The sequence below is a fragment of the Sparassis crispa genome, assembly GCF_003851025.1.
Source record: "Sparassis crispa DNA, contig_000017F, whole genome shotgun sequence".
In the NCBI taxonomy this organism is placed as follows: domain Eukaryota; kingdom Fungi; phylum Basidiomycota; class Agaricomycetes; order Polyporales; family Sparassidaceae; genus Sparassis; species Sparassis crispa.
Window position 1 is genome coordinate 436,635 of NW_020939764.1, and position 23,488 is coordinate 460,122.

At 52.8% G+C, this 23,488-nt stretch overlaps 7 protein-coding genes across 7 annotated transcripts; 3 read left to right on the top strand and 4 right to left on the bottom strand.

Moving 5' to 3' along the window:
* Positions 1-410: 410 nt before the first annotated feature.
* Positions 411-7,776, top strand: SCP_1801530 (hypothetical protein; the record flags this gene model as incomplete). The annotated part of the gene is made up of 25 exons (XM_027765241.1): positions 411-479; positions 536-639; positions 695-918; positions 971-1,483; positions 1,543-2,078; positions 2,130-2,293; positions 2,767-2,797; positions 2,857-3,278; positions 3,326-3,691; positions 3,741-3,832; positions 3,885-3,935; positions 3,986-4,075; positions 4,125-4,295; positions 4,345-4,445; positions 4,493-4,594; positions 4,645-4,809; positions 4,863-5,104; positions 5,173-5,254; positions 5,308-5,374; positions 5,519-5,664; positions 5,714-5,829; positions 5,881-6,017; positions 6,079-6,777; positions 7,275-7,668; positions 7,725-7,776. The coding sequence occupies 25 exons, from the start codon at positions 411-413 to the stop codon at positions 7,774-7,776; spliced, it is 5,136 nt and encodes a 1,711-aa protein (XP_027621042.1).
* Positions 7,777-9,007: 1,231 nt separating this feature from the next.
* Positions 9,008-11,479, bottom strand: SCP_1801540 (hypothetical protein; the record flags this gene model as incomplete). Its single annotated transcript, XM_027765242.1, has 4 exons — positions 9,008-9,318; positions 9,370-10,358; positions 10,410-11,380; positions 11,450-11,479. 4 exons carry the CDS (start codon positions 11,477-11,479, stop codon positions 9,008-9,010), a joined length of 2,301 nt encoding a protein of 766 aa, XP_027621043.1.
* A 692-nt stretch (positions 11,480-12,171) lies between these two features.
* Positions 12,172-13,819, bottom strand: SCP_1801550 (hypothetical protein; the record flags this gene model as incomplete). The annotated part of the gene is made up of 2 exons (XM_027765243.1): positions 12,172-12,187; positions 12,246-13,819. 2 exons carry the CDS (start codon positions 13,817-13,819, stop codon positions 12,172-12,174), a joined length of 1,590 nt encoding a protein of 529 aa, XP_027621044.1.
* A 1,381-nt stretch (positions 13,820-15,200) lies between these two features.
* On the top strand, positions 15,201-15,677 carry SCP_1801560 (hypothetical protein; the record flags this gene model as incomplete). The annotated part of the gene is made up of 1 exon (XM_027765244.1): positions 15,201-15,677. One exon carries the CDS (start codon positions 15,201-15,203, stop codon positions 15,675-15,677), a length of 477 nt encoding a protein of 158 aa, XP_027621045.1.
* A 392-nt stretch (positions 15,678-16,069) lies between these two features.
* Positions 16,070-16,604, bottom strand: SCP_1801570 (hypothetical protein; the record flags this gene model as incomplete). Its single annotated transcript, XM_027765245.1, has 3 exons — positions 16,070-16,158; positions 16,218-16,481; positions 16,544-16,604. 3 exons carry the CDS (start codon positions 16,602-16,604, stop codon positions 16,070-16,072), a joined length of 414 nt encoding a protein of 137 aa, XP_027621046.1.
* Positions 16,605-18,185: 1,581 nt separating this feature from the next.
* SCP_1801580 (Abhydrolase domain-containing protein) lies at positions 18,186-19,462 on the top strand (the record flags this gene model as incomplete). The annotated part of the gene is made up of 8 exons (XM_027765246.1): positions 18,186-18,364; positions 18,419-18,491; positions 18,548-18,672; positions 18,727-18,931; positions 18,982-19,160; positions 19,216-19,298; positions 19,349-19,361; positions 19,408-19,462. 8 exons carry the CDS (start codon positions 18,186-18,188, stop codon positions 19,460-19,462), a joined length of 912 nt encoding a protein of 303 aa, XP_027621047.1.
* Positions 19,463-19,743: 281 nt separating this feature from the next.
* SCP_1801590 (hypothetical protein) lies at positions 19,744-21,608 on the bottom strand (the record flags this gene model as incomplete). Its single annotated transcript, XM_027765247.1, has 2 exons — positions 19,744-21,338; positions 21,389-21,608. The coding sequence occupies 2 exons, from the start codon at positions 21,606-21,608 to the stop codon at positions 19,744-19,746; spliced, it is 1,815 nt and encodes a 604-aa protein (XP_027621048.1).
* Positions 21,609-23,488: the final 1,880 nt, after the last annotated feature.

Here is a 23,488-nt window from a genome sequence, read left to right on the forward strand (position 1 = left end):
TCGTAAACATCCAGAAAGCGTTGCATTCGGTCGAGCGCTTAGCAGGTGGGAGAGTGCGGGGGCGGGGCAAAGGCCGGCCCGGCTGGCAGCCAACCCCATCCTCGGTCACAGGGCACACGTGTGGCCCGAAGCGGGGGCGCCACCAAGCGTCTGAAGGATCTAAGATACCGATGTGCCCTCAGAACGGTGTGACGTTGCTCAAGGATTATGCGCCTGGCTGGCCACCTTGGCTATAAGAAGGAGCACCTCCGGATCACCTTCACCGGATTTCCTCAGCTCCCTTTGGGATACGCATACGACGCGACGCGACCCACCAGACACTTCTATACTATAGACGACATTCATATTTCTACTTAATTACCTGAAGATCTCTGTATCACATCTTCACCTCGCCCCTTCCCAGCACAACTATGGCAGTAGGAGGTGCTCTAACCAACACTGCGAGCCGCCGACGGAACCTTCAGGGTGAATCTGGATGGGTGCGCCTTCCCCTCCTGCAATACTCTACGCAACGCTGACGTTCGTCATGCCGCAGGCGGGGCTCGTGCATAACCGCAAGGTTTTTGCCATAGCCGTCTTTGCCTCCCTTGGTGGGCTGTTATACGGCTACAACCAGGGTGTCTTCTCCGGGGTGCTACCGTACGTCTTCATTCTTATTATTGGCTATGAATATTATATTAATTTTCTTTCATAGCATGAATAATTTCGACCACCGAATGGCGTCCGCCGTTGACAAATCGGGCACCAAGGGCTGGCTCGTCTCCATCCTTGAGCTTGGTGCATGGTTCGGTGTGCTCGTCACAGGCTATTTCGCCGACAAGCTCTCTCGTAAATACACAATCGTACTGGCTGTGTGCATTTTCTGCATCGGCGTCATCGTACAGACCGCCGCATTCAAGCCATCATCTATCTTCGGCGGTGAGTCTCTCAATCTTATCCTACCTGAGCTCAGCACTTATTCGGCACGCAGGTCGGTTTATCACCGGTATGGGCGTCGGCTCTCTGTCGATGGCGGTGCCGCTGTACAATGCGGAGCTCGCGCCACCCGAAGTGCGTGGTTCGCTCGTTGCCCTGCAGCAGCTTGCAATCACGTTCGGTATTATGATTTCCTTCTGGATCGACTACGGCACGAACTACATCGGCGGCACCGGCGACTCTCAGAGCCCCGCGGCGTGGCGTCTTCCCATTGCCCTTCAGTTGGTTCCCGCCATCATCCTGGGCATTGGCATCCTGTTCATGCCGTTCTCCCCTCGATGGCTGATCAACAACGGGCGGGACGATGAGGCTCTCATGGTTCTGAGCTCTGCTCGTAGCCTTCCGCCAGACTCGGATCTCGTGCAGATCGAGTTCCTCGAAATTAAAGCGCAGTATCTGTTTGAGAAGGAGCTATCAGAGGAGAGGTATCCTCAGTATCAGGATGGCACATGGAAGAGCGGTTTCCAACTCGGCTTGAACCAGTACCTCTCGTTGCTCCGTTCGCGCAGTGCGCATTACATTCCTTTTACCCTGTGACTTCGATTCTTACGTGGTTTCTGATACTAGCCTTGCTGCATCGTGTGGCGATCGGATCATTGACGATGTTCTTCCAACAATGGACTGGTGTCAACGCGATCCTGTACTACGCGCCGTCGATCTTCCAGGATCTTGGGCTTACCGGAAACACGATCTCGCTACTTGCCACCGGCGTGGTTGGGATTGCGATGTTCCTAGCCACGATCCCCGCCGTGATCTGGGTGGACCAGATCGGGCGGAAGCCGGTGCTGGTGTCGGGCGCGTTCATGATGGCGACATGCCACATCATCATTGCGGTCCTGACCGGGATGTTTCACAAGGATTGGCAAGCACACACCGGAGCCGGCTGGGCGGCGTGCGCGTTTGTGTGGGTCTTCGCCGTCGGATTCGGATACTCGTGGGGACCATGCTCTTGGATTATCGTATCCGAAATTTGGCCGCTGAGCGTTCGTGGGAAGGGTCTGTCGATTGCCGCGTCCAGCAACTGGATGAACAACTTCATCGTCGGACAGGTTACCCCCACGATGCTCCAGCATATCGGTTTCGGGACGTTTGTCTTCTTTGGGGTATGTTTTCTTCTTTGTTCTGGTTCTCAATGCTGATCTCTCCCTACACAGTCTTTCACATTCGTCGGTGGACTGTTCATTCTGTTTTTCGTGCCCGAGACGAAGGGACTGACGCTGGAGGAGATGGACGAAGTATTCGGCTCTCAGGGCCTCGCTGTCGCCGACCAGGAACGTCAGGCTGCGATAGAAAAGCGCCTCGGGCTCGACAATTACCAGTTCGTGGACCACGAAGGCAAGGAGAGCCGCGAAGACTACATGGAGGACGCCGTGATGAAGGCATGAGCTGCGCTTTGGTATGCGTTGATTGTAGCGGAGGGCTGTGTACTATTATTGCTTTGCGAACGGGCTACGTTGTATGTGTTATTGTTATTTCTACGTCTCTTTTTACTGTGATTTTGTGGCTCATGGAGTACGATCAACTTATCGAACTAGTGAAAATCGGCTGGGTGAGAGAATTGTCATTAAGTTAAATTTAGGTAGGTAGGGCGCGCTTACTGGCACGTGACCGTGACGCGACGCGTTCGTGATTACGTAACTTTACTGCCGAGCCAAACCCGTTTTCTTCAGGCAGCGCTGCTAGTAGCGCGTATGTAACTACTGCTCATTCACACCACAAGCACTCGCTCTGGAGGTTCTGCCATACAAACGATAACGTCTTTGAGGTAGACAATACGATTCCTCGTTGCAGCGAGCGCGGCCAAGACGCGTGTTCAGTAAAGGTAAGTGATATTACCTGCGCGAGGTTTTTTCTGTGATCATCCTGTAGTTACACTCGTAGATACCTACAAGAAGCGTATGGCTTATCTTCAAGCTCTCAATCCTGCCCAACTTCGAGGTTGGAATGTTCTTACATCAGTCCAAGGCGCTTATACATGTCCTACTCGCAGCGGTGCAGCATCCTCCAAACATCCCTCTCCAAATCCTTGCAGGGCCAGGAAGTGGGAAGACAAAGGTCCTCACTTCGCGCATAGCCCATCTCATCGCTCACCACAACCTCCATCCATCCTCGATCTGCGCCGTCACGTTCACGAACAAGGCCGCGAACGAGATGCGCGAGCGTTTGAAGAAACTTCTTGGAAACGATCGCACTGCAGACATACGAATGGGCACATTTCACGCCCTTTGCGCGATGTTCCTGCGGAGACATGCCGGGCTGGTCGGACTAGAGGGGAACTTCACCGTATGCGATGCGGACGAGAGGTACGCCGCGATACTCGCTTGCTTGCGCTGTGCGTAACGTGTCACAGCAAGAAGATAGTCACGAAACTGCTGAAGCCGTACAGTGAGTTCCTTGCGGAGAGAAATATCACGCTCAAAGAAGGCACTGTGCTATCACACATTTCTAAGGCGAAAGCGAAGGGCCACACCCCAGAAGCCCTCCTTGCCCAGCTTGTCGACAGCAAGCACCGGATGCACGGCTCAAAGCCCTGTGAAGCGGACTGCGTATCGCACACCATCGACGGAACCGTCATCGCCGTCTACGAAGAGTACGAGAAGACCCTGCGGAAGAACAACAGTCTCGATTTCGATGACCTCCTAGTTTTCGGTGTTAAGTTGTTTGGAGAGCATGCGTCCGTAGTTCGGTGGTGCCGACACGTGCTTGTCGACGAGTTGTAAGTCTTATCTCATTTTGCGGCGACGCGCATTTCACTTGCCAATCAGCCAGGACACGAACATAATGCAATATGACCTCATGCGGTATATCGCGACTGCAAGCCGGTGTGTCACGATCGTTGGGGACCCTGACCAGTCAAGTACGTCGCGCCTCTCACCGTATGTGCACGCTAATGAACACCAAGTGTCAAGTCTATGGATGGCGCTCGGCCGAAATTGCGAACCTCGGGAAGATGCAGAGAGGTATGCAAACCGTGTTTCCCTGTGTGTAGCTCACGCGCACTCCTTCCAAGACTTCCCGTCGACGCAACAAATCCTCCTCGAGCAGAACTACCGGTCGACGGCGTCTATCCTTGCAGCGAGCATCGCGATCGTGGCTGAAGGTGTGTCATACATATCCACCTCTCTTCCTTCGTTGACAGCCGCGCGTAGACAAAATGCGTGTGCCAAAGTTGCTGCACACGACGCATCCTCAGGGGCCGTGCCCGGTGCTGCGCGAATTCTCGTCAGAGAAGGTTGAGGCAGCGATGATCGCGGCGGAGGTCAAGCGGCTTGTCGCGTATTCAGGCGGGATGCTCGGATGGGGCGACTTCGTGGTGCTTCGTGAGTGTGTTTCCTTACCCACATATACTCGGCTGACCGGCGTCCGCAGTCCGCTTCAATGCGCTCTCTCGTGGGATCGAGAGCGCACTCCGACTGGAGGGTATCCCAAGCCGAGTGCTTGCGGGACACAAATTCTTTGAGCGGCTGGAGGTGAGCCTTCTGTCGCAGCGTGCTGCCGTGAAATGACGCCATCGCAGGTCAAAGACATCCTAGCGTACTTACAGCTCATCGACAACCCACGCTTCGTGCCCGCATTCACGCGCGTGATCAATGTCCCCGGCAGGAGTATCGGCGAGAAGGTGTGTGGCCTGAGTTGAATTTGAGTTCTACGCTGAGCCCAGGAACACAGACGGTCGCCGAGTTGCTGTCGACGGCAGAGCGGATGAACATTTCGCCACTCGAGCTCGCAGAACGCATTCACGATGGCAAGACACCGGACATTAAGCCATCCGTGAAGCGCAAGCTCGGACCGTTTATCGCGCCTATACGCAGGTTGCGTACTCTGGCGAACGAGGTATGTCCATGTGTTTGACCTGCGAGTTATATGGGAATTTATGGGACTTGCAGTGCATGGCACCGTCGAACCTCATTCGCCAGTTGCTCGAACAGGTGAACTATGAGGATCATCTGAAGAAGACGCAGCCAGACTGGGAGAGTCGCTGGGACAATGTTCAGGAGCTCATCACATTTGCAAGTGAAGTTGAGTGTGGATCGCTTCTACCGACCGGGGGAAGCAGCTCAAATCCCGAAGCACTGCCGGACGTGAAAAGTAAGGCTAAGACTGATGAGACAGAAGTTGTCAGTGTGGAGTACGTCCCTGTCAGACCTTATTGGGTAGAACGGAGTTCTAATCACGAGTCACGTATTCGACGGGCAGAGATACCCCGTTGCGCCTATTCCTTCAGGCGTCTATGCTCTCGACAGACACGGATACGGACAGCGACAGGGATGCTAAGGAGGTATGATCTAGCCTGTTGCAGTCCCTCCACTAGTTCGCTGACGAGCACTGCAGAAAGTGACGATCTCTACGTGCCATGCTGCGAAAGGGCTTGAATGGCCGGTAGTGATGATACCCGCAGGTATGTTTTGAAGAGTATTATCTATGGGTGTAGACATAACGCGGAGGCTCAGTCGAGAAGGGAACCTTTCCTTCGCAGCGTGCTGACGATATTGAGGAAGAAAGGCGAGTTTCCTGTCCGTTTCTCCGACCTGTACCCTAACAGTGTCGTTCAGGCGGTTGCTCTACGTGGCGTGCACACGGGCTCAGGGCCTTCTTTACCTCTCTCACACCGCCTCCCGTATGGTTGCGGGCATGTCCATGAAAAAGGCGCTCTCCGAGTTCATTGCGGTCGTGCGCAGAAATAACCCCGTAAGCTTCTTCCATTGCGCAAAGAGCCGCATTGATCTGTGGCTCACAGGTGCTATTCACTGACAAAATTCCTGGCATGGACGAGGACGACAGAGCCCTCCTGGCTGCGGTACTGCGACGCGCACTGCCCCAGCCGGCTGAGGTTGCGTGCTCAATAGCAGAATAGTGGGTGCTGTCTCCGTTTCTGCTTGCCAGATGAGTGACCCCTGCACACAGCAACCGGCTCGGCGGGAATGATCTGTTGTCGAGCAACAGGGGCGAATCCAACCAGAATGTTTATGTGCACCAGATTGGGGCCCCTGCGTCTCGTCCTGCGCAGGTGGTCCCTTACCCAACGCAGGTCCCATTCCAAGGTATGTTGCATAGTTGCGTACGTCAGTTGCCAGCGTATCATGTCTACGATGTTGCCTACAGGTTCTGGTGCATTTTCATCCACGCGGTCTCAGGGTTACGCCCCTTACCCCAATCCTGGGCCGTTTGCGGGACCGTCTACATATCATTTTTCAACTAGTTCTACGCCTGCAGTATATCCGAAGCGACCGCCCGTGTACGATCAGCCGCACCCACGGCCGCTGTCTCCCTCACGTAACCGCGCAGCAAACATCAATGCATGGCCTGCTGCTCAAGTATCGATGCAGATCAACCCCTTCCCCGGAGTCGCAGAGATCACCCGCTCGCAGAACATCAGTCTCGTCATGCCGTCTGCGTCGTCTTCTGCTAGCCGTGCTGATGTCTCCCTTATCCCGCAATCAGCTTCCACGAAGACTACTAACGCCCCGGTCCCTTCGTCTCGTCTGGCACCACTTTCGTCGGACTCGTCGGGACCTGCAATGGGACGAGGTCCGACTAAAACTCCCAGCGAATGGGTACTTCCATTGCTCCCTTCGCCACTTTCATCGACTTCGTCGAGTTCTACACCAGAGCGAGTTCGTACAAAGGGGAGCACAATGTCGGATCCTCCGTCCTGTTCATCGATTGCTTCCGATTCACAAGGCGACCCTAATCTCGAGAGCGCCAGTGCTGAGGCGAAGCCGGCAGTGGCAGGGACAAAGCGGCGTCTCGGCATGGGACGGAGTACAACTGGGTATCAGAATAAGAAGTTCAAGGTACCCGGTGCGTGAGCCAGTCGTGCACCTCGCCCCTCCTTCCGTGGTCTTTTTGTCTCTGGATTTCCAATTGTGTCGTACATAACGTATCGTGCTTCATGTCTGCAGTCCTATCTATGCGCGAACTGACTGTGGTTGGCTGGGGGCTCACGTGCATGCCTCATGAAAACGTCGAGGCGAGCTTCTGTCGCTGAATGTGGCTCCAAGCTCCGAGTGCAAACTTGCATTAATTCATCTGCACTTGTCTATCAGGGGACAGTCGTGAGATGAGCATTCTCAAGCTGTTAAGTTGCTATAGCTAGTCACAAGGCCTCAAAGAAAACGAATCCCCCCCCCCATGGAGGGAAACGTGGTCTTGGATAAGATTACACGACCGTTGCAGCTCGCTGGTCCATCACCACGTCGTCCAGTAGGGCCTACGTTGCAGCTAACGCCTCGCGCGGGGCAGCAGGCACCGGTTGCTAACCTTCTCCGAGTCATAAAGACAGTGGCAGCCAGCCTTAGATCTCGACGAATACCTTTCTCCTGATCCCAGCTTTTCCGCTGCAAGAATGTACACATCAAGTGACAAGACGCTCCGCCCGTCGGGCGGCATCGATAAGCTCCTGAACAGGGCATTCGCGCCACCAAAGACTCCGACCGTAACGCCGTCGACATCGTTGTCACCACTCACACCGAGACGTCCAGCGGCACCCGAGCCAACGACGCCGCTCGCCTCGCCATTAGACACACGCGGGTTGACGCTCCAAGATGTATCGCTGGATCCGCTGTGGAAGGAAGTGCGGCAGTCGAAAGAGCGGAAGCTAGCCTCCTCGTTGTCGAAAGTGAAGTCGCTCGAGCTGGTGTCGCCCAACACGCTGCAGCCGTCTACGAAGAAAATGGTAAAGCGCAGATCAAGGTGAGTCTTGTTGCGGTTCATGCATAGATGGACCATGACGCGGGCTGCTCCACCAGCGTGAGCTTCAAAGAGTCGTCCGATCGCCGATCAGTATGGACATCATTGTAGCTCTGTGTCCTCTAGAACCTTCCAACTTCTTGTGACAGGTGATTGCAACTTTCGACATACCCGGTATCAAGAAGCAAGATATGCACGTCAGTTTTCGCGCAAATAATATTGTCGTCAGCTGGCAGGTAGTGAAGATTGCTGAGACAAGGGATGGCGAGACACTCGTGCGCGAACGAGAGGAAAATAAATATAGCCACGCCATTCAGTTACCTGAAGGAACCAAGGTGAGTCTTCTGGTGAAGCCTTCAAGGAGACTGTAGCTCATGAAGAGAAATGCGATCAACCATCGCTGCAAAGTTCGATGAGATATCAGCAACGCGAGACGGTCGGCACCTGGTGCTCACCTATCCGAATTTTCGCTGTGCACGTTGTGGTCAGCACACGCCCAAAGTGAGGATGCGTACATCTGTTTAATTGACCACTTTTAACGTTCATTCAGTGACAGACAGACTGCTCTTTCTGGGGGACAAATATCTAGAATGTTAATCGTGCTGAATGCCCTGTTGACGTACGAACATGGAGTAGTTAGAATTGTGTACAGTTAGGCCATTCCTCGCACAGACACGGTGTGACAGTGCGTCAGGACAAGCGGTGTCATGGTCTGTGACAACTTCGAAAGGTTGACGAACCAGTGGTGGCTGCTACGCCCATGCATCGTTGTCTGCTGGTCCCGTAAATTGTCGATATACTGTAGTGAGACGACCTTAGGTTCAGTCATGGGTCACAGCCCTTAACCTTGTGAACTGAACCTATTTGGGCGCTTGTCACGGGTCACAGGTAATTGTGAACTGGCCAACGCGGGCGCTCATCTGTTGCCTGTATGCGTGCCATTCTGGGTGACTTTGACACGGCAGACCCGAATGTGTGAGTCTTTACATGCTATATATTGCATGTGCAGAACCGCTGTGGCTTTGGTCTCGTACCGCACCCCACCACCGCCCTCGCTCTGACGTCTGAGGGCTCCCCGCGTCACGCCGCCGCAGCCGCGTTTCGTACTACTAGGATGTGCCGAACAAATCCATTTTCGAGTCTCGATTCCAGACGTTCACCGCACGGAGGCTGCCGAAAACCAATATGTCGGAGATCGACAAACCCAAAGCAGCCTCCTTGCTAGAACGTCTGGTGACTTTCGGTACGGCGGGTGTAGATGACCCCTAGTCTCATACCAAGATGAACATTGTGGACTTTGTGCAGTGATTTATTATGGTAACTAGTGGTCAAGTATCTACTTCTACGGCATATCTTCAGGTGTAACCGAACGCGTCCGCAAACCACCAAAAAAATCGACCGTTGGACCCAATCCAACCGACTCATCTTCCCCGCATGTCTCCTCGTCTGCTAGGGCATATGGCATCGGCGCACGAGCCACGGCGCTGCATGGCGTCGGAGGTAGTAGGACATGTGTTGTTGTGCGTCGGAGTGCAGCAAGGATGTCGAAGGAAGCCGAGGACGCGGATGAGTTGCCCTGGGGAGTGGCGATATTAACGGACGCTAGACGAGCGGAGTTCCGGTTGAGAGTAGGGGACATAGATGGCCTCGAGGCTGACAAGTTATGTCGAAGTTCGAACGATCAAACAAGTATCAATTACACACCAAGTGATGATCGTGTGTCCACAGAAACAACTATCGAAGACGAAGATGATAGGTCGACCACGTCCAGATTTGGGGTGGGTGGTCGCCGCAACACAGATGCAGACGGACGTTTGCGGACTCTTCCACTCAAACGTGGCGTGCGCCGCACCTCACCCGTGAGCACATCGAGCTTCAGGCGCGCTTGGGCGGCAGAGTCCCGATGAAGCCGCACCATCATAGGTCCTCTATCTGAGGGGAGCCGCTTGGCGGATGCAGGAAGACGGGAGGAGGGAGCAGAACCAGTAACTGACGCGTCATTGCATTGGGCATTGGCTGCAGCTGTGACAGCGCGGGCAGTCTTCAAGAAGTCATCAAAAAAGGAGAAGAGCGGCTTGAGAGGTTTCAGATTCTTGGGTACTGTGACAGTTGATGGAATTTGCTTGGCTTCCAAAAGATTGCTGCGCGTAGCAGATAGAGGCATTCGGAAAGAGCCTCGAGTGTCTGCAGCATGTGATGCTCTCAAGGTAGGACTTCGAGTTGGTAAATCATCGAGAGGCGAGCTAGCAGCAGCAAAAGCGATGGGCGAGAGTTGAGTTGTAGGATAAGCGGACTGCAAACAGTTCGCAAGAACAAGAGGGGTGGCAGTAGCAGAGGATACAGAAGGAGAAGTGGCTGCGTGAGTACTGTGCTTGTTCCTCAAAGCCGAAAGCGATGCTTCACTAGGCGCAGCACTTCGAACATCTTCATCTGAGAGAACAGGGTCGTCGGCCGAAGAGAATGGCTCCGTAGACCGACTGTGACGAAAGGGACTAGAGAAAGCAGGGGATGAGAAAGCAACTTGTTTCTGCAGCGGCAGTTGTGGGCTATCCTCAAGACCTCGAGAGTACTGAGGATGCTCGTTCGGCACAACCTGCACAGGCGGTACGAAGGGTAACGGAGGATACTCAGCATTCCCTGAAAGCTGGGTGTTCCGACATCTGTTATTTGCGCAGTCTGGATGAGCACGCCACCTGTGAAGAATCACATCAACAACTCCTTAATCAGACGAAGAACAGAGTTACTCGGAGAATGTCACGTTAAACCCAGCTTCGTGTTCGGGAAGCGGAACAAAAACTAGAGGAATGACGTCATAGCGCCCGAGTTGGTAGGAGGATCCTCCTGTTGCACCCTTGCCACGGCGGGAACTCATAGCGTATCCAGTGGGCGTCATGGATGCAGTGGGTCGCCATTTTGTGATCGGTTTGCGGACCGAGTCTCGGAACTGAGGAGAACTTGTGCCTGCGAAGGAGAAGGCAACATCGTGGAACGGGGCGACCCTGCGGGGATCTACGACATTTCCTCGCCGAGCGTTAGCGATCGAAGCGGGAGAAGAGACACGGTCTACGCGAATGAATTTGAGTGGAGGACGGCCGCGTATATGCGTGCTCTGTTCGTCGTCAGCATGAGCAGGGCCAATCTCGACATGAGAAAGAACGGCAGCTGTGAGTAGACGATCAGCCAACGACTTCTCAGAGAGCCGCTGACGGTGTTTCTTGAGGCTTTTCACCACATCTGCGTTCTTCGACGTGCCCACTCGCACCCTCCTCGACAAACGCCGCCTGACATGACGAGTCGATTGCAGCTCAGTTGACTCTGAATCTGAAGGTCTATAATCTGAACCGTTTTTGTCTGATTCATCTTCAGAATACCCTCGAACGTCCGCGAACTTTCTTTTCCTGTTTCCATAGCGCTTGAGAACAGGTTCTGAAGACCAGCGTAGGAAGTCTTCCACAGTGACCATTGTTTTGACCTCTGCTTGAGAAATCTCCTGCACGAGACGGTCAACCTTGGGCGTCGGAGAATAGGCAGCATCGGGCGGCTGAACAAGAGGTAAAGAACCGTGGGAATCTGACACAGATTGGCTCTGAAGGGCAGTCTCTGCCATGACGGAGTGTGACACTGGAGAGTATACCACCGAAGGTGAGGTGATGAGTGGGTAGAATCCAAGACATGGATCCACGGCTTGTCTAGAGCGTTTGCGTATACTCTTTACCTACATTTTTCACACTGTAAGCAAACAGAGGCACGGTACCTCAGGCTGGCTGCATCGGAAGAGACTCACTATGAAATCGGGCGCGTAAGTGAAGACCATCCTCACAAGTAAAGTGGGCTGCGTGTCCCCTACGAGGATCTACGTGGTAACATGTCAATCGGCAGTCCTCACTGTCGAGTAGAAAGCCAGTTCAATGAGTGAGGAAGCGGCCAATGCAAAGATCACGGTCTGGCGTGTGACCGTGACGGCTTGTTATGGCAACTGTTCAAGTTCAAACGCTCATTGCGGAAAGTCCAGCCTGGCCACAATCTACCTCAGCCTTTCGGAAGTAACCCACAGCTCGATTCAATATATCACATGTATACTGCAAGGATTGAATAACTCAGTCGAGGCCGCCTACCTCATGAGGATTCGGCGGACTAACAACTCTCGTTAGTCCTTGTGGTGTGCCGTTGTGACTCACCACGTTGATGGCGCGCTCTTCAATCGCCTACCGTCTTACGCTAACAAAGCTTATAAAGGCCTACAACAGTCCGTGTACAATCGTCTATAGCAAGCAAAAAAGCAGTATGTAAATGCAGCTCGAATCCGTGGTTCCCATCCTACGACAGATTCCTCGGAACTCCACATTAAGTAGAAGTCACAAATCCTACAGTAGCAAACATGTAGGTATGCCGGCAGTAGACACAGTCGAAACAGATGGTACTGTATACAAATCCATAGCGAAACAATGTAGATTCGACAATTTGATGAATACCTAGTGACGTTTAGGGAAAGAAATGCGAACAACTTCACGGTTCGTAAAGCCTACAATTTCAATGCCTCAGTTGCATTCATTAACGCCAGAATTTGGAGACTCGCGCACCGCAGTTCTGATCTTCGATAAGAAAAGAACCCGTTGAACACGAATCTAGCATACTCAAGGCGATCAACAGCGCTATTCATCGTCTCCAAGGTGATAGGTGTCAGACAATGCCTGTAGTCTTCATCATTCCATCGCAGACCGAACCTCTTCAACCGTACTCCTCGTGATGCTCGATATTCTAGGCACACAACTATATCGTCCACATACACCTGGAATGGGCAGCACAGGTCCACGATGAACTCCTGGAGACGCGGACAGAGATATCGATCCTCGTCATCACTGACCGAGGACCCTAGAGCTCTGAAGAGGCTTGAGCTCTCACCGAGGTCGGACACATCAAGCCGCTCGAGGAGGGGGAAACAACACAGGTATTGTCGCCATTGATTAACCGGTATAGAGCCAAAATCACCTGCCACTCTTAACCGAGTGACAGGCGACGAAGAGAAGAGTTCTGCGATGTCTGATAGGACACGGGTACCTGATGAGTAGGATATAGCATGGCTTGAGAGGTCCATCGTAAGCTTTGGGCCCGTTGGGGAAAGGGCATATAGTTCATAACAATCGTAGGTGAAGATAAGGGTAACGTCAACGACGTCTAGGATCACATTTGTGATCGTTCTCCTATCACGAGACGGTGGGATCATACGCGCTGGAGTCAAATCATCTGCGTCATCTTCTGTGGCTCCAAACGGTAGTTGAAGAATGACCGATGCTTCCGGAGGAAAGATCAAATGGCCAAGGAGGACTGCAACGTCCATAGGAATACCGGAGAGCAACAGTGTAAGAAGTTTTGGCAGAGAAACTCGGCGGCTGGATGGATGATATATGATGGCATCCTCCCTGAGCTCAGAATTATCGAGTGTCAACACCGACAATGCAGGACAAGCATCTAATATGTCGAGTACAGTGTCCATTGGTGGCATCTGTATTCCGCAACCGGGAGGATAAAACAACTTCAGGCTGACGAGGTCTGTGAGGCTAGAGGTAAAGGAGTGAATGGCAATCCGTGCCAACGACACAAATCGTAGCAGGGGAAAGTTCGTCTGCGAGCAAGCAGGAACTGAGTATGCCTGCCCAGAAGGACGCAGCGCAAGCATTTTCAGCTCAGGCATTGAGCGACAAAGCATCGCAAGGACGCATCGCATGTCCAAATCTTCGAGGTACTCCATACTCAGGCTCCGGATACGATGTGCCTGTTCTTGCACGATCAACAGCTTCTCGTAAACTCTGGGTGCCGGACGAATTCCTTGTACACGGACGTCTAAGCATGCAACTCCAGACCGCTCCAAACACAGCCGCAAGAAAGATTCTCTGTGTATCATATTGATGTCGGTCCACAGAATGGGTGCGGCGACGGCAACATTATACCAAAAGCGACAGACGGAGACCAGATTGAGCCATTCTGTGTCTCCAAGTCCGAGATTTTGAGTAGAACGAATGATATCAATAAGCAGTTCGCAGGGTATGCGACTGACGGCGGCGGAAGAATTATGCGGTGAACGCAAGGTATGTCGATCCACATCTGGTCCTGTGGATATTTTTGAGGCAGCTGGTGGAATGCTGCCATCGTCCATATCGTCGACAACAGTGGATGATAACGAATAAATCGCTAGACAGAATGGAATCGAGCTATTTGGATACGAGTCGATGTGATTCAAACCTACAGAACAAGTGTATCAGTGCATATTTTTACTCTAGAACACTTCGAGCAACTGATGGGCAGGTAACTGGTAAATACTTGGTGCACAGGGGTGTCACCACCCTTGGTTGGCAGGACTAGGAATATTACCTTTGACATACCTCGCGATGAGTCCCGATCGATGATCAGCGACAAGGTTGAAGCGCCTGTGACACACATCTTGTGACAAGACTCGCGGCTGTGACGTGACGAATCACACGCCATAACAGTTTCTCAAGTTTTTGTTAATACCCATGATTCGCCTTTGTAACCGCATTCCTGTATGCTCGCTGTCACTTGTCTCCGTGCGAGCAGCACACTCCGGAAACGCAGCTCTTCCCATTCCCCCGCCGTTGGAAGCACTCAACACTTCCGCAGACAGTGCACAAGCACGCGCGTGGATAGCCCAATTCAAGGTTAAGGAGATACCAAGAAGTCTGGTTGAGCTTGCCTTCTCCAGAAGTTCGGGGCCGGGAGGACAGGTATGCATTCATCTACACTATTCTCTGTGACCTAACCATCGACAGTATCCTCACTAGAACGTAAACAAAGTGAACACTAAAGCTACGCTAAGATGTGCCTTGGATTCAAAATGGATACCATTGTGGGCGAGAGCTTACTTGAAGAAAAATGTAGTCGTGCGCGTTCTACGTCTCCAATGTTGGCGCTGACGTTGGTACCAGTCGTCCTACGTCTCGTCGACGCAATCTATTCAGATCACATCCACTGTTTACCGATCTCAGGCCCAAAATATCGAAGACTGCCTGTCAAAGGTTGGTGATTCAGACTGAGACCGAGCGTTCTGACGTTTATCTGAACGGGGGCGGGTCGTCCGATCGTCCACAGCTCCATGCGCTTATCATGTCCGCGTCCTCAGCCTCGCTTGTCAATGAGGCATCGGAAGAGCAGAAAGCGCGCGTCCGGGGATTCGAGCGAGCGGAAAAGGCTCGACGCAGAGCGGATAAAGACAGACGCAGTGCAGTGAAAAGGGGGCGCGCCAGTGGTGCCTGGGATTGAAGAGAGCGGATGAATATTCGCTGTAGTTGCGACAATCGCTACAGCTGCGACAATCGCTGCCGATGCAGGACCTCAATGCTGTTTCATCTCTCCGCAATGCCCTCGTCAAGCCTACTACTAGTCCCACTCTCGACTATGCGTGAGCTTGATCGACGGCGCTTCCGACATCGCCTTAGGGTCAGCCGCACCACAGTGACATGTCCTACGTACACACTCAGAAGTCCGCCATTTCCGTTAAATCCATTCCCGGCGGTACTACCATGGCACCCACTCTCCCACTCTTCCGCAGGCGCGTTAGGAAATCCGACAACATGTCGAAAGAATCACTGTTTGCAACCATCCGGGATGATCTCCTGGCAGCCTTGCTTGAGTACATCGGAACGACTGTCTTTCTCCTCCTCGCGTTTGGTGGGATCCAGGCGGCGCAGGGGGAGACCTTCTCGAGCCAAAACCCGTCCAACATTGACCATGTCATGTATATCGCGTTGTCCATGGGCTTCAGTTTACTAGTCTCTGCATGGCTCTTCTTCCGAGTCACTGGCGGCCTCTTCAACCCGAACGTTAGCTTGGCCTTGCTTTTGACGGGTATCATTGGACCCGTACGCTTCGTGCTGTACTGTATCGCGCAACTTATCGGCGGCATCACCGCTGCTGCGCTCGTTCTCGCTCTCACACCAGGACCTCTCGCCTCGAAGTTCGTCATGATCTCTCCACGCCGTGTGCTGCCAGTCTCATAATTGTGTTTATAGCACGTTCCTACAAGAGGGTATCAACGTCGCTCAAGGCGTATTCATCGAGATGTTTATCACGTCCTTCCTTGTTATCGCCGTGCTCATGCTCGCCGCCGAGAAGCACAACGCAACGCCCTTCGCTCCTGTGAGTACTACTAGTAGTGTTTCCGGTCGCTGATATCGTGCCTGATGCGTGGCCAACAGGTGGGCATCGGCCTGACGCTATTCGCTTGTCATTTGTGAGTATGATGTACGCGAAGCAAGTATTGGCCTTCTCTCATTGACGTCATCGCCAGGTGGGCAGTCTATTACACTGGCGCCGGCATGAACACAGCACGGTCATTTGGCCCCGCCGTAGTGACTGGCTTCCCGTACAGTAAGCACTGGGTGGTAGGTCTTTACCTAGCCCCGCGTTCAATGCCTGCTTCTGACCGCGTTCTTAGTACTGGGTTGGCCCTTTTTTGGGCTCGCTCCTCGGCGCCTCCTTCTACATAACCCTCAAGCAGTACGTATCCCATCCTATCTATCTGTCGTGATTGTGCTCACCTCTCCTCCGCGCAGCTACCGCTACTGGAAGCTCAACCCGAATCAGGACGTCGTCGACCCGCATGAATCCCCGCAAGATCCGCTCGAGAATGCGAAGACGCTCATGCAGCGCTCGGTGTCTAGGGCCAACGGCAACGACTCGCCGCAAGAAAGAAGGGAATTGCGTGTCCACGCCGACGTTAGTGAAAATGTTGCGTCCGCCGGGGGATCCAGGCAGCGAGATATTGGCAGTCCCGTATGATTCCCTCCGCGCTACGGTGAATGCTGTTGTGTGCGCAGTGAGCACAGTCCGTATCAACACCGTTAGGATGTACGAGGACGTTTACCTTTACTTTGGACAGGCGTAGGGATGAAGAAGTACTCGACAGTATGTTCACGTATTGTCATAGGTGTACCGTGTGCGAGGTTGTCTATAGCAAATACGTCTGTCTCCTACTTCACGCACATCGATCAGGGTTCGCCCGCCTATAAATCCGACAGACAAAAAGTTTGCAGAAGCTGTTTCCACAGACATAGATCCAGGATAACGTTGCATTAATATAAGGTACTACTACAGGGAGCCCGAATGGAAGTTGCAACATCCATCGAGCGCAGCGAACGAGTACGTAGAGAGAACTCACCGACACAAATCATTGAGATCTGGAAGTAACATATCGTCAGTAAATCAACACTGCGCAAAATGTAGAATGGAGGGTTCAGAAAGTTTTAGTGCAATCAATGCCGAAGCTCAGAAACAGCTTCTAGTTGATTAAATTTTTACTGGATCTCATCGCGACATGTGAAAGAGGTAACAACAACAACGAAGAACGAAGGTACTCACCATGGCAACACTTTAGACCACGTCTACAACTTCGGAGTTCTGTGGATTAGAGGAGTCAGTCCATGAGTTGATGACGACCAATACTGAACAAACGTTGAAGATCAGAAGGGGTTGCCCGAATTTAATTGAGCTGTGGCGGGCACTTTCGGCAGTTATAATACGAAGACCGTCGTGTAAAAAACATCACGCGAGATAGGAAACAACAAAGGTAAGGACACTCACGTCGCCAGATTCATGTGTCATCTCGCTCAAGGCCGAAAGAGACGTACGAGAGATAATCTAACAGGAAGAAATTAGCTGAAGTTCAGGAGCGTGCACAGTATGAGACTCAGGTTTTAAAAAAACAGCCTTGGAATTGTCGTCAACTCAAGCGTACGTATACACGAGATCAGGCGGAAACTCCATTTGTAACATCACCGCGAACAAAAAGGGTCCTGCAAACTCACCTAGCAGTCCAATCAAACTAGAGCAAAGCCTGCGAAATGATCTAACAATACACACAAATCAGCAATCACGTCGAGGCGACCGCAATAAAAGAGTCCGGACAACAGTATCAGTGGATTGACAGATGCAAGGTAAAAGCATCGAGCCGATTGCATCGACTCTCAGATACTCTAGTTTGAATGACTTTGACTCATCATTCTGGCCGAACCAGACAACACAACGCGAGGATCAAGCGAACAAAACTCACCAGTCCAGTAACCACCAACTTCATTATCACTCTTCCGCCGCCATGTACGCCCAGAGGAGGCTCTGCACGAGGAGAAATCAGTTTGTGAAAGGAGAACACGCTAAAACCGATCAGTGTAACTATGACAAAAATCTCTGCACATCGCATCCATGCCTTGGTAATTGGCGAGGACGCTCGAGGTAAACGTATAACTTCATCGCGTCGACGAAAGGCAGACGAATGCGTGCGACTCACATTTGTCCTCGATGAACCTCGACAACAAATACCGTCAAATGTCGACCACGGGCTAGGTGCAAATTTCAGCTTTTCAGGTCGCGAGTTTAGGGCAGGTTCGCGCCTGCTCACGTGCATGCATTGGTGAGCGCGCGGCCCGCTTGCCCGAAACGCGATGTTCAGTCTCCATCGTCTTCTCCTCAGCCAACTCAAGAGGTTAGCGACGCTTCAGGCTCAGAAATACATGAGCGCACTGCTACTGTCATTTGGGCCCCGCACGGCGAATATTTGCAGGAGTCGAGCGTTGCAGAGGGCCTTTCTCAGCCGGCAGGCAGGTCAACCGGTTCACCTCCGTTATGACAAGCTTGCCCCAGAAGATGGGATGGAGAGTGGCTGCCCATTGGTGATTCTCCATGGTCTGTTGTACGTGCAAGATTACTAGCGCTGGATAGAGCGCTGACTGGAGAGTTCGGTCAGCGGCACGAAGCGGAACTGGCTGTCTTTGTCTAAAGCGTTTATGAAAGACTTGCACAGATCTATCTATTCATTAGTAAGTGGTCCGTAGCATTAAGTACCGCGTAACGGATGTGTTTAATCTTGCTAAAGGATCTACGAAACCATGGATCGTCCCCACATGCTGCACCCATGACTTATGCACATATGGCGGAGGACGTGGTGCAATTCTGCAAAGAACACTCGCTCTCTCGGGTATCCCTTCTTGGCCATTCAATGTAGGTGTGTTTTTCTGCATGTGTCGTCGGATGGTGGAGATCTGACACGTTCAGGGGAGGAAAAGTAGCTATGACAGTTGCACTCGGTTCTAATACTCCCCCAGACCTACTTGAGCAACTGATCGTCGCCGACATCGCGCCTTCGAAAGGAGACCTCTCCCCGACGTTCAGAAATTATGTCAAAGCCATGCAGATCATCGAAGAGCGCAAAGTGACCTCTCGTAGAGAGGCGCAAGACATCCTCTCGGATTATGAGCAGGTCCTTACTTGTGAGTATTTCTCAAAAGTCCGATGCTGATGTGTGCACAGGACCCAATGATACGGGCTTTCCTGTTGACGAACTTGATTGAGTCGCACGGAGTGATGAAGTTCCGGATACCTCTCGACATCATCGGCCCAAATATATCGGAACTTGGCTCCTTCCCGTATGAGCCAGGCGAGAGACAATGGAATGGTCCCACATTATTCGTCAAAGGGAACCAGAGCAAGTTAGTCTGCAAATTATCCACCCCCCTCGTCAGCGTTCTCACTGTTGACGAACAGATACATCAACAAGAACAACATTCCCCTTGCGAAGGAGTTCTTCCCTCGCATGGTGCTCAAGACGCTAGATGCTGGTCATTGGGGTGCGTTGACATATATCTTCTCGGCCTTCACCACTCACCGCTCTCCATAGTTCACGCAGAGAAGTAAGACGTCGTACGCACCATGCATCCATACTGACCATGACTATAGGCCAAACGAATTTAAGGAGCTCGTCACCGACTTCATCAAGAACGTGCGAGGATAGAGATTTAGATGTGAAGTATATGCAATACACTAATCAACTAATAACCGAAAGAAGCAGGTGATACGATACATATTCCCTCCATGACCAAGGTTAAGCAGCGGGCAAGAGAAATCAATACATGCAAGTAATGTGAGACCCAACAGCTTCAGTATGATGTCCGGGTGACAACCCGGACAGGTGAAGATGTCGGCGCGTCGAGGAAGTGTCGTTAGCGTCAAGTCGAGTGTCGTGCAGGGTAACGCCGGGGTTAATATGCTGTCGTCGTTGGTCCGGGGGGACGGTTATAGGGCGTGTGCGTCCGCGTGGTCATTCTCGGAATCCTCTGCCGACGCATGGCTCTCTGTCACAGGCACCGAATCCCTGCACTCCTCCAAGAGCGAGATGAGGTTCTCGATGGACCGCGACATGCGGTGTTCCCGCGGCTCGACGAACTCATCAAAGTCCTCACCCTCCCACTCCTCAAACCCGTCTTCCAGCGATCCAGCAGGCAGTGAAAACGTCGACTCAGAGGAGCTGGCGGAGCGCTCCAGCACGGGCAGCACGGTGCTGTCGCTGAGCGTGACGTTCGCCGCGTCGTGTTCCCTGTCTGCGGGCTGCGCGTCCCCGCCGATGACCCCCAGCTGGTCGAGGAGCGAGACGATGTCATCTAACTGTCGTGACCGCCTGTTCTCCGCAGCTTCTGATGCATCGTGTACGGCGTCATCGGCAACGGTCGCTACGGTTTCTTCCTCCTTCTCCTTGGAATGTGCTTCCTGCAAGGGACTACTGCTGGGAGGCTCTTCCTCAATCGCTTGAGAAGATGTTTCCGGAGTGGCCATCGAAGACACAGTCAGTACTTCCGGAACAGGAGAGGTAATTGCGTGCGTCACAGATTCAAAGGCAGGCAGCAACGTCGACGGCGTATGATGAGGAGCGGTGTCGCTAAGAGATGCCCTGGCCAGCTGGGGGAATACGACTGAGTAACGATAGCGCGGGGCGCCAATGGGCAAAGTCCGAGTGCCCAGAGCAAGATAGGAGCTACCTCCCACGTCTGGAGCGCCCCACATAGGCTCAAGCGCCGGGGGAAGCGGTAGCACAGCGTCGTCGCCAGTCAGCCTGCCAGCGTAGGTCTGCGAGATGTCTGCAATGAAGGTCGTGCGTGCGGGACGGAACGACGGTGAGCGCGCCTTCGAGAGCCCGCGGGGTGACGGGGTGGCGTAGACGGAGAGGTCGTAGAGATTCGGGTGCGGGAGGACCATGTCGGCGAGATCGACGGGCCCGCAGTCTCCGAAGAACGAGTCGCCGGACATGCAGAAAGGGTCGACGTCCATGTCGAAGGGGCGCTGCTCGGGCAGGGTGTCAGTGCTGACATTGGTCGACGGCCTGATGAGAGTGACGAGCTTTGAGGCGAATGCGGAGGCCTTGTCAGGTGTGCCGGGCGACGACGAGAGGAGCTTCGAGAACGAATGCGTCAGCCCGGTTGGTAGCACGTGAGACAGGTCTTTGTAAGGGGGGGTTGAGGGGACTTCCAAGTGTCGTATAATGAATCGGGGGCTGCTCAAGACAAAATCATCAGAAGTCGCGAACGGAGGTGGTTCAGGGAAAGCAGCCAGTGTGTCAGCGAAGGTGGGCGTTTTCGGGGGAGAGGAAGAGGCCGCAGAGATAGTCGACAAATCGGCGATGTCAAGATGCAAGCTAGGAGAACGTGGTGTAGCCGGGGCTGGGGCTGGGAATCTGGAAGCTCGGTCAATAGCAGCAACAGACGAGAGAGCAGACAAGTGCCAATATTGCGGTGTAGTCAAGTCGGCCAGAGAGACGCACTTCGGTATTGCAAAATTAATAGCAGGGGAGTGTGACGGTATAGCGACAGCATTTGTAGGCATGTTCTCGATTGCAGCTACGCGCAGCGGTAAACAGACAAAATGAGAAAGAACGAGGAAAACTCACGGGAAGAATTCAGTTCGGCTGGTAAGTCGTCTGTGATATGAGTGAGGTTGTTGGCACAACCTTCTGGAACGACCGCGGGTATATCATTTCTTGCATGAGGGGAAGCGATGCCAAGTTCGAGATCGGGTTCAACAGACGAAGTGTGGCGGCATGTCAGGAGAGACCACAGGTGGAGGAGAAATTGGTACACCTTGGTCAGCGCGACACCGATGAGCGACATGGCGGGTCGAAGGAGGTAAACGAGGTAACAATAGAAACAACCGCCATTTATGACTATGTGCATCAGGTCAGCCCTTCCAGAACGAGTGGCGTTAAGTGTTAGCCCCAGAAGACACCCCGCACCGACCAGCAGCAAACATATGAATGGTTCAAAATGCAGTTTGCAAAGTGAATATTGGCCGAAAAGAAAAGGTCAATACTCAAGACTGCATGCCAGTGGAACGATGATGTCGCATTGTCGGATAGTGAACATGAGTGCTCCGGACGGGCCCGAGGAGCAGTCGCCCCTCACACCCTGCAAACGGCAGCTAGTCGTGAAATGAATTTGATCGTAGCAACAGTCCGAGTTGTTCGAGGAGGGAACGGCATATGTCTATAATGGTGTAGGTCAATACGACGTAGTCTAGGATCATTATCCGGGAGCCCACTGAGAAGTCCCCCGTGGGAGTTTTTGAGCTACGTGCCAGACACCGGAAGGAACGGCTGCGTCATCGGCACTGAACTATAATTCCCAAAAGGCGTCCAAGTCGGTGGCAGCAAGATCGCAAGGATGCCAATGTCGCGTCTACTCGCTTCGTTCGTGAACTTATGCATGTATGCTATGCAGCTGCAATCCATGTTATTTTCTATGTCTATCATACCTGCAGCTGAACCCTTTTCAGAGTGGCTTTGATGTACTGATCACTCCGTGACAAGAATGCAAGCTAGGGGATCTGGGAAAGACTGAAGGATAGGTTGAGAACACATCTGTACATTGGAAAATACAGCGACGTCGCCATGGGCATCGTCTGCAGGTGGATCGATCGCGCCATGAGAGCTCTTTGCACTTCGCGCCTGTGGCTGCACCCGACTTGAGCGTTGAAGATTCGTGCGTCGAATTGCCGTCGGCATCATTCAAAGTCCGGTTTCCCACGGGGGACTTCTCAGCGGGTCATCGATAATGATCTCAGCCTCTATTACAAAGGAACGACTGTCTTCCTCAGGGTAACTAGAGGCTGTATCTATGAGCCTAAATACGACGAGGCGATCTTCCGGTTCATGTCAAATCTATAAATCCAAAAGAAATCGCAGATTTTGCCTGAAAATAAGTTCGCGTAGTTCGACGTCTCTCAGATCGTGACGTTTTATGTCATAAGCGACAATGCTGCCTACCAAAATTTATACTCTCGACGTGTATACTACACGTTCCCCGCCATTCTTGCTACCGGTCAAGTTTTCATTCTGACGAAGGAAAGAGTCGTTGTGGCTGAAAAGGATGGCTGTGACTGGACGCCCGGCGCAACGCAGATATCATCGGCCCACTCCGCGAACGACTCCACGGCCATGCAGACCACTGCGTAGGTACCGTTGACGATTCCAACTTCGTTTGGTAGAAAGTTTGCAAATGAAACTCACTTCTGAGCACGCTCTTTGGCACGCCACGCTTCTCAAATCACCTGGCAAATTCTTCGCATTTTCTAGGCCTCGGACTGGGATGCGCAGGTTCCCAGGGCGGCAGCGTGCACGACGATAGCACCTGAAATACCTTTACAAAGTCTTGCACACGTCTAAATCTGCATCAACCTATGGCATGCACCGAGTTGTCACCTCAAAAATCAGACTATCACGGATCGCCCAGAACGGACAGAGACGATAACCGGAGACTGAGTGGCACAGTGGCGGCGTAACAAGGGCCGAGAAACACCCTGCCATCATGGATCCAGAGGGTCCGCACGGCCTTCTGACAGCGAACACGAGCCTGATAGTGCGTCCTTCCATTGCCTCGTGTTCACTTTGACTTGGAAAGGCAACTGGCTGTGCGAACTCTCTTTGTCTTGCGTCAGGCCACAGGGAACGTCTCACGCGTGGACCCACAACGCTCATCCATAAAACCTCATCTTA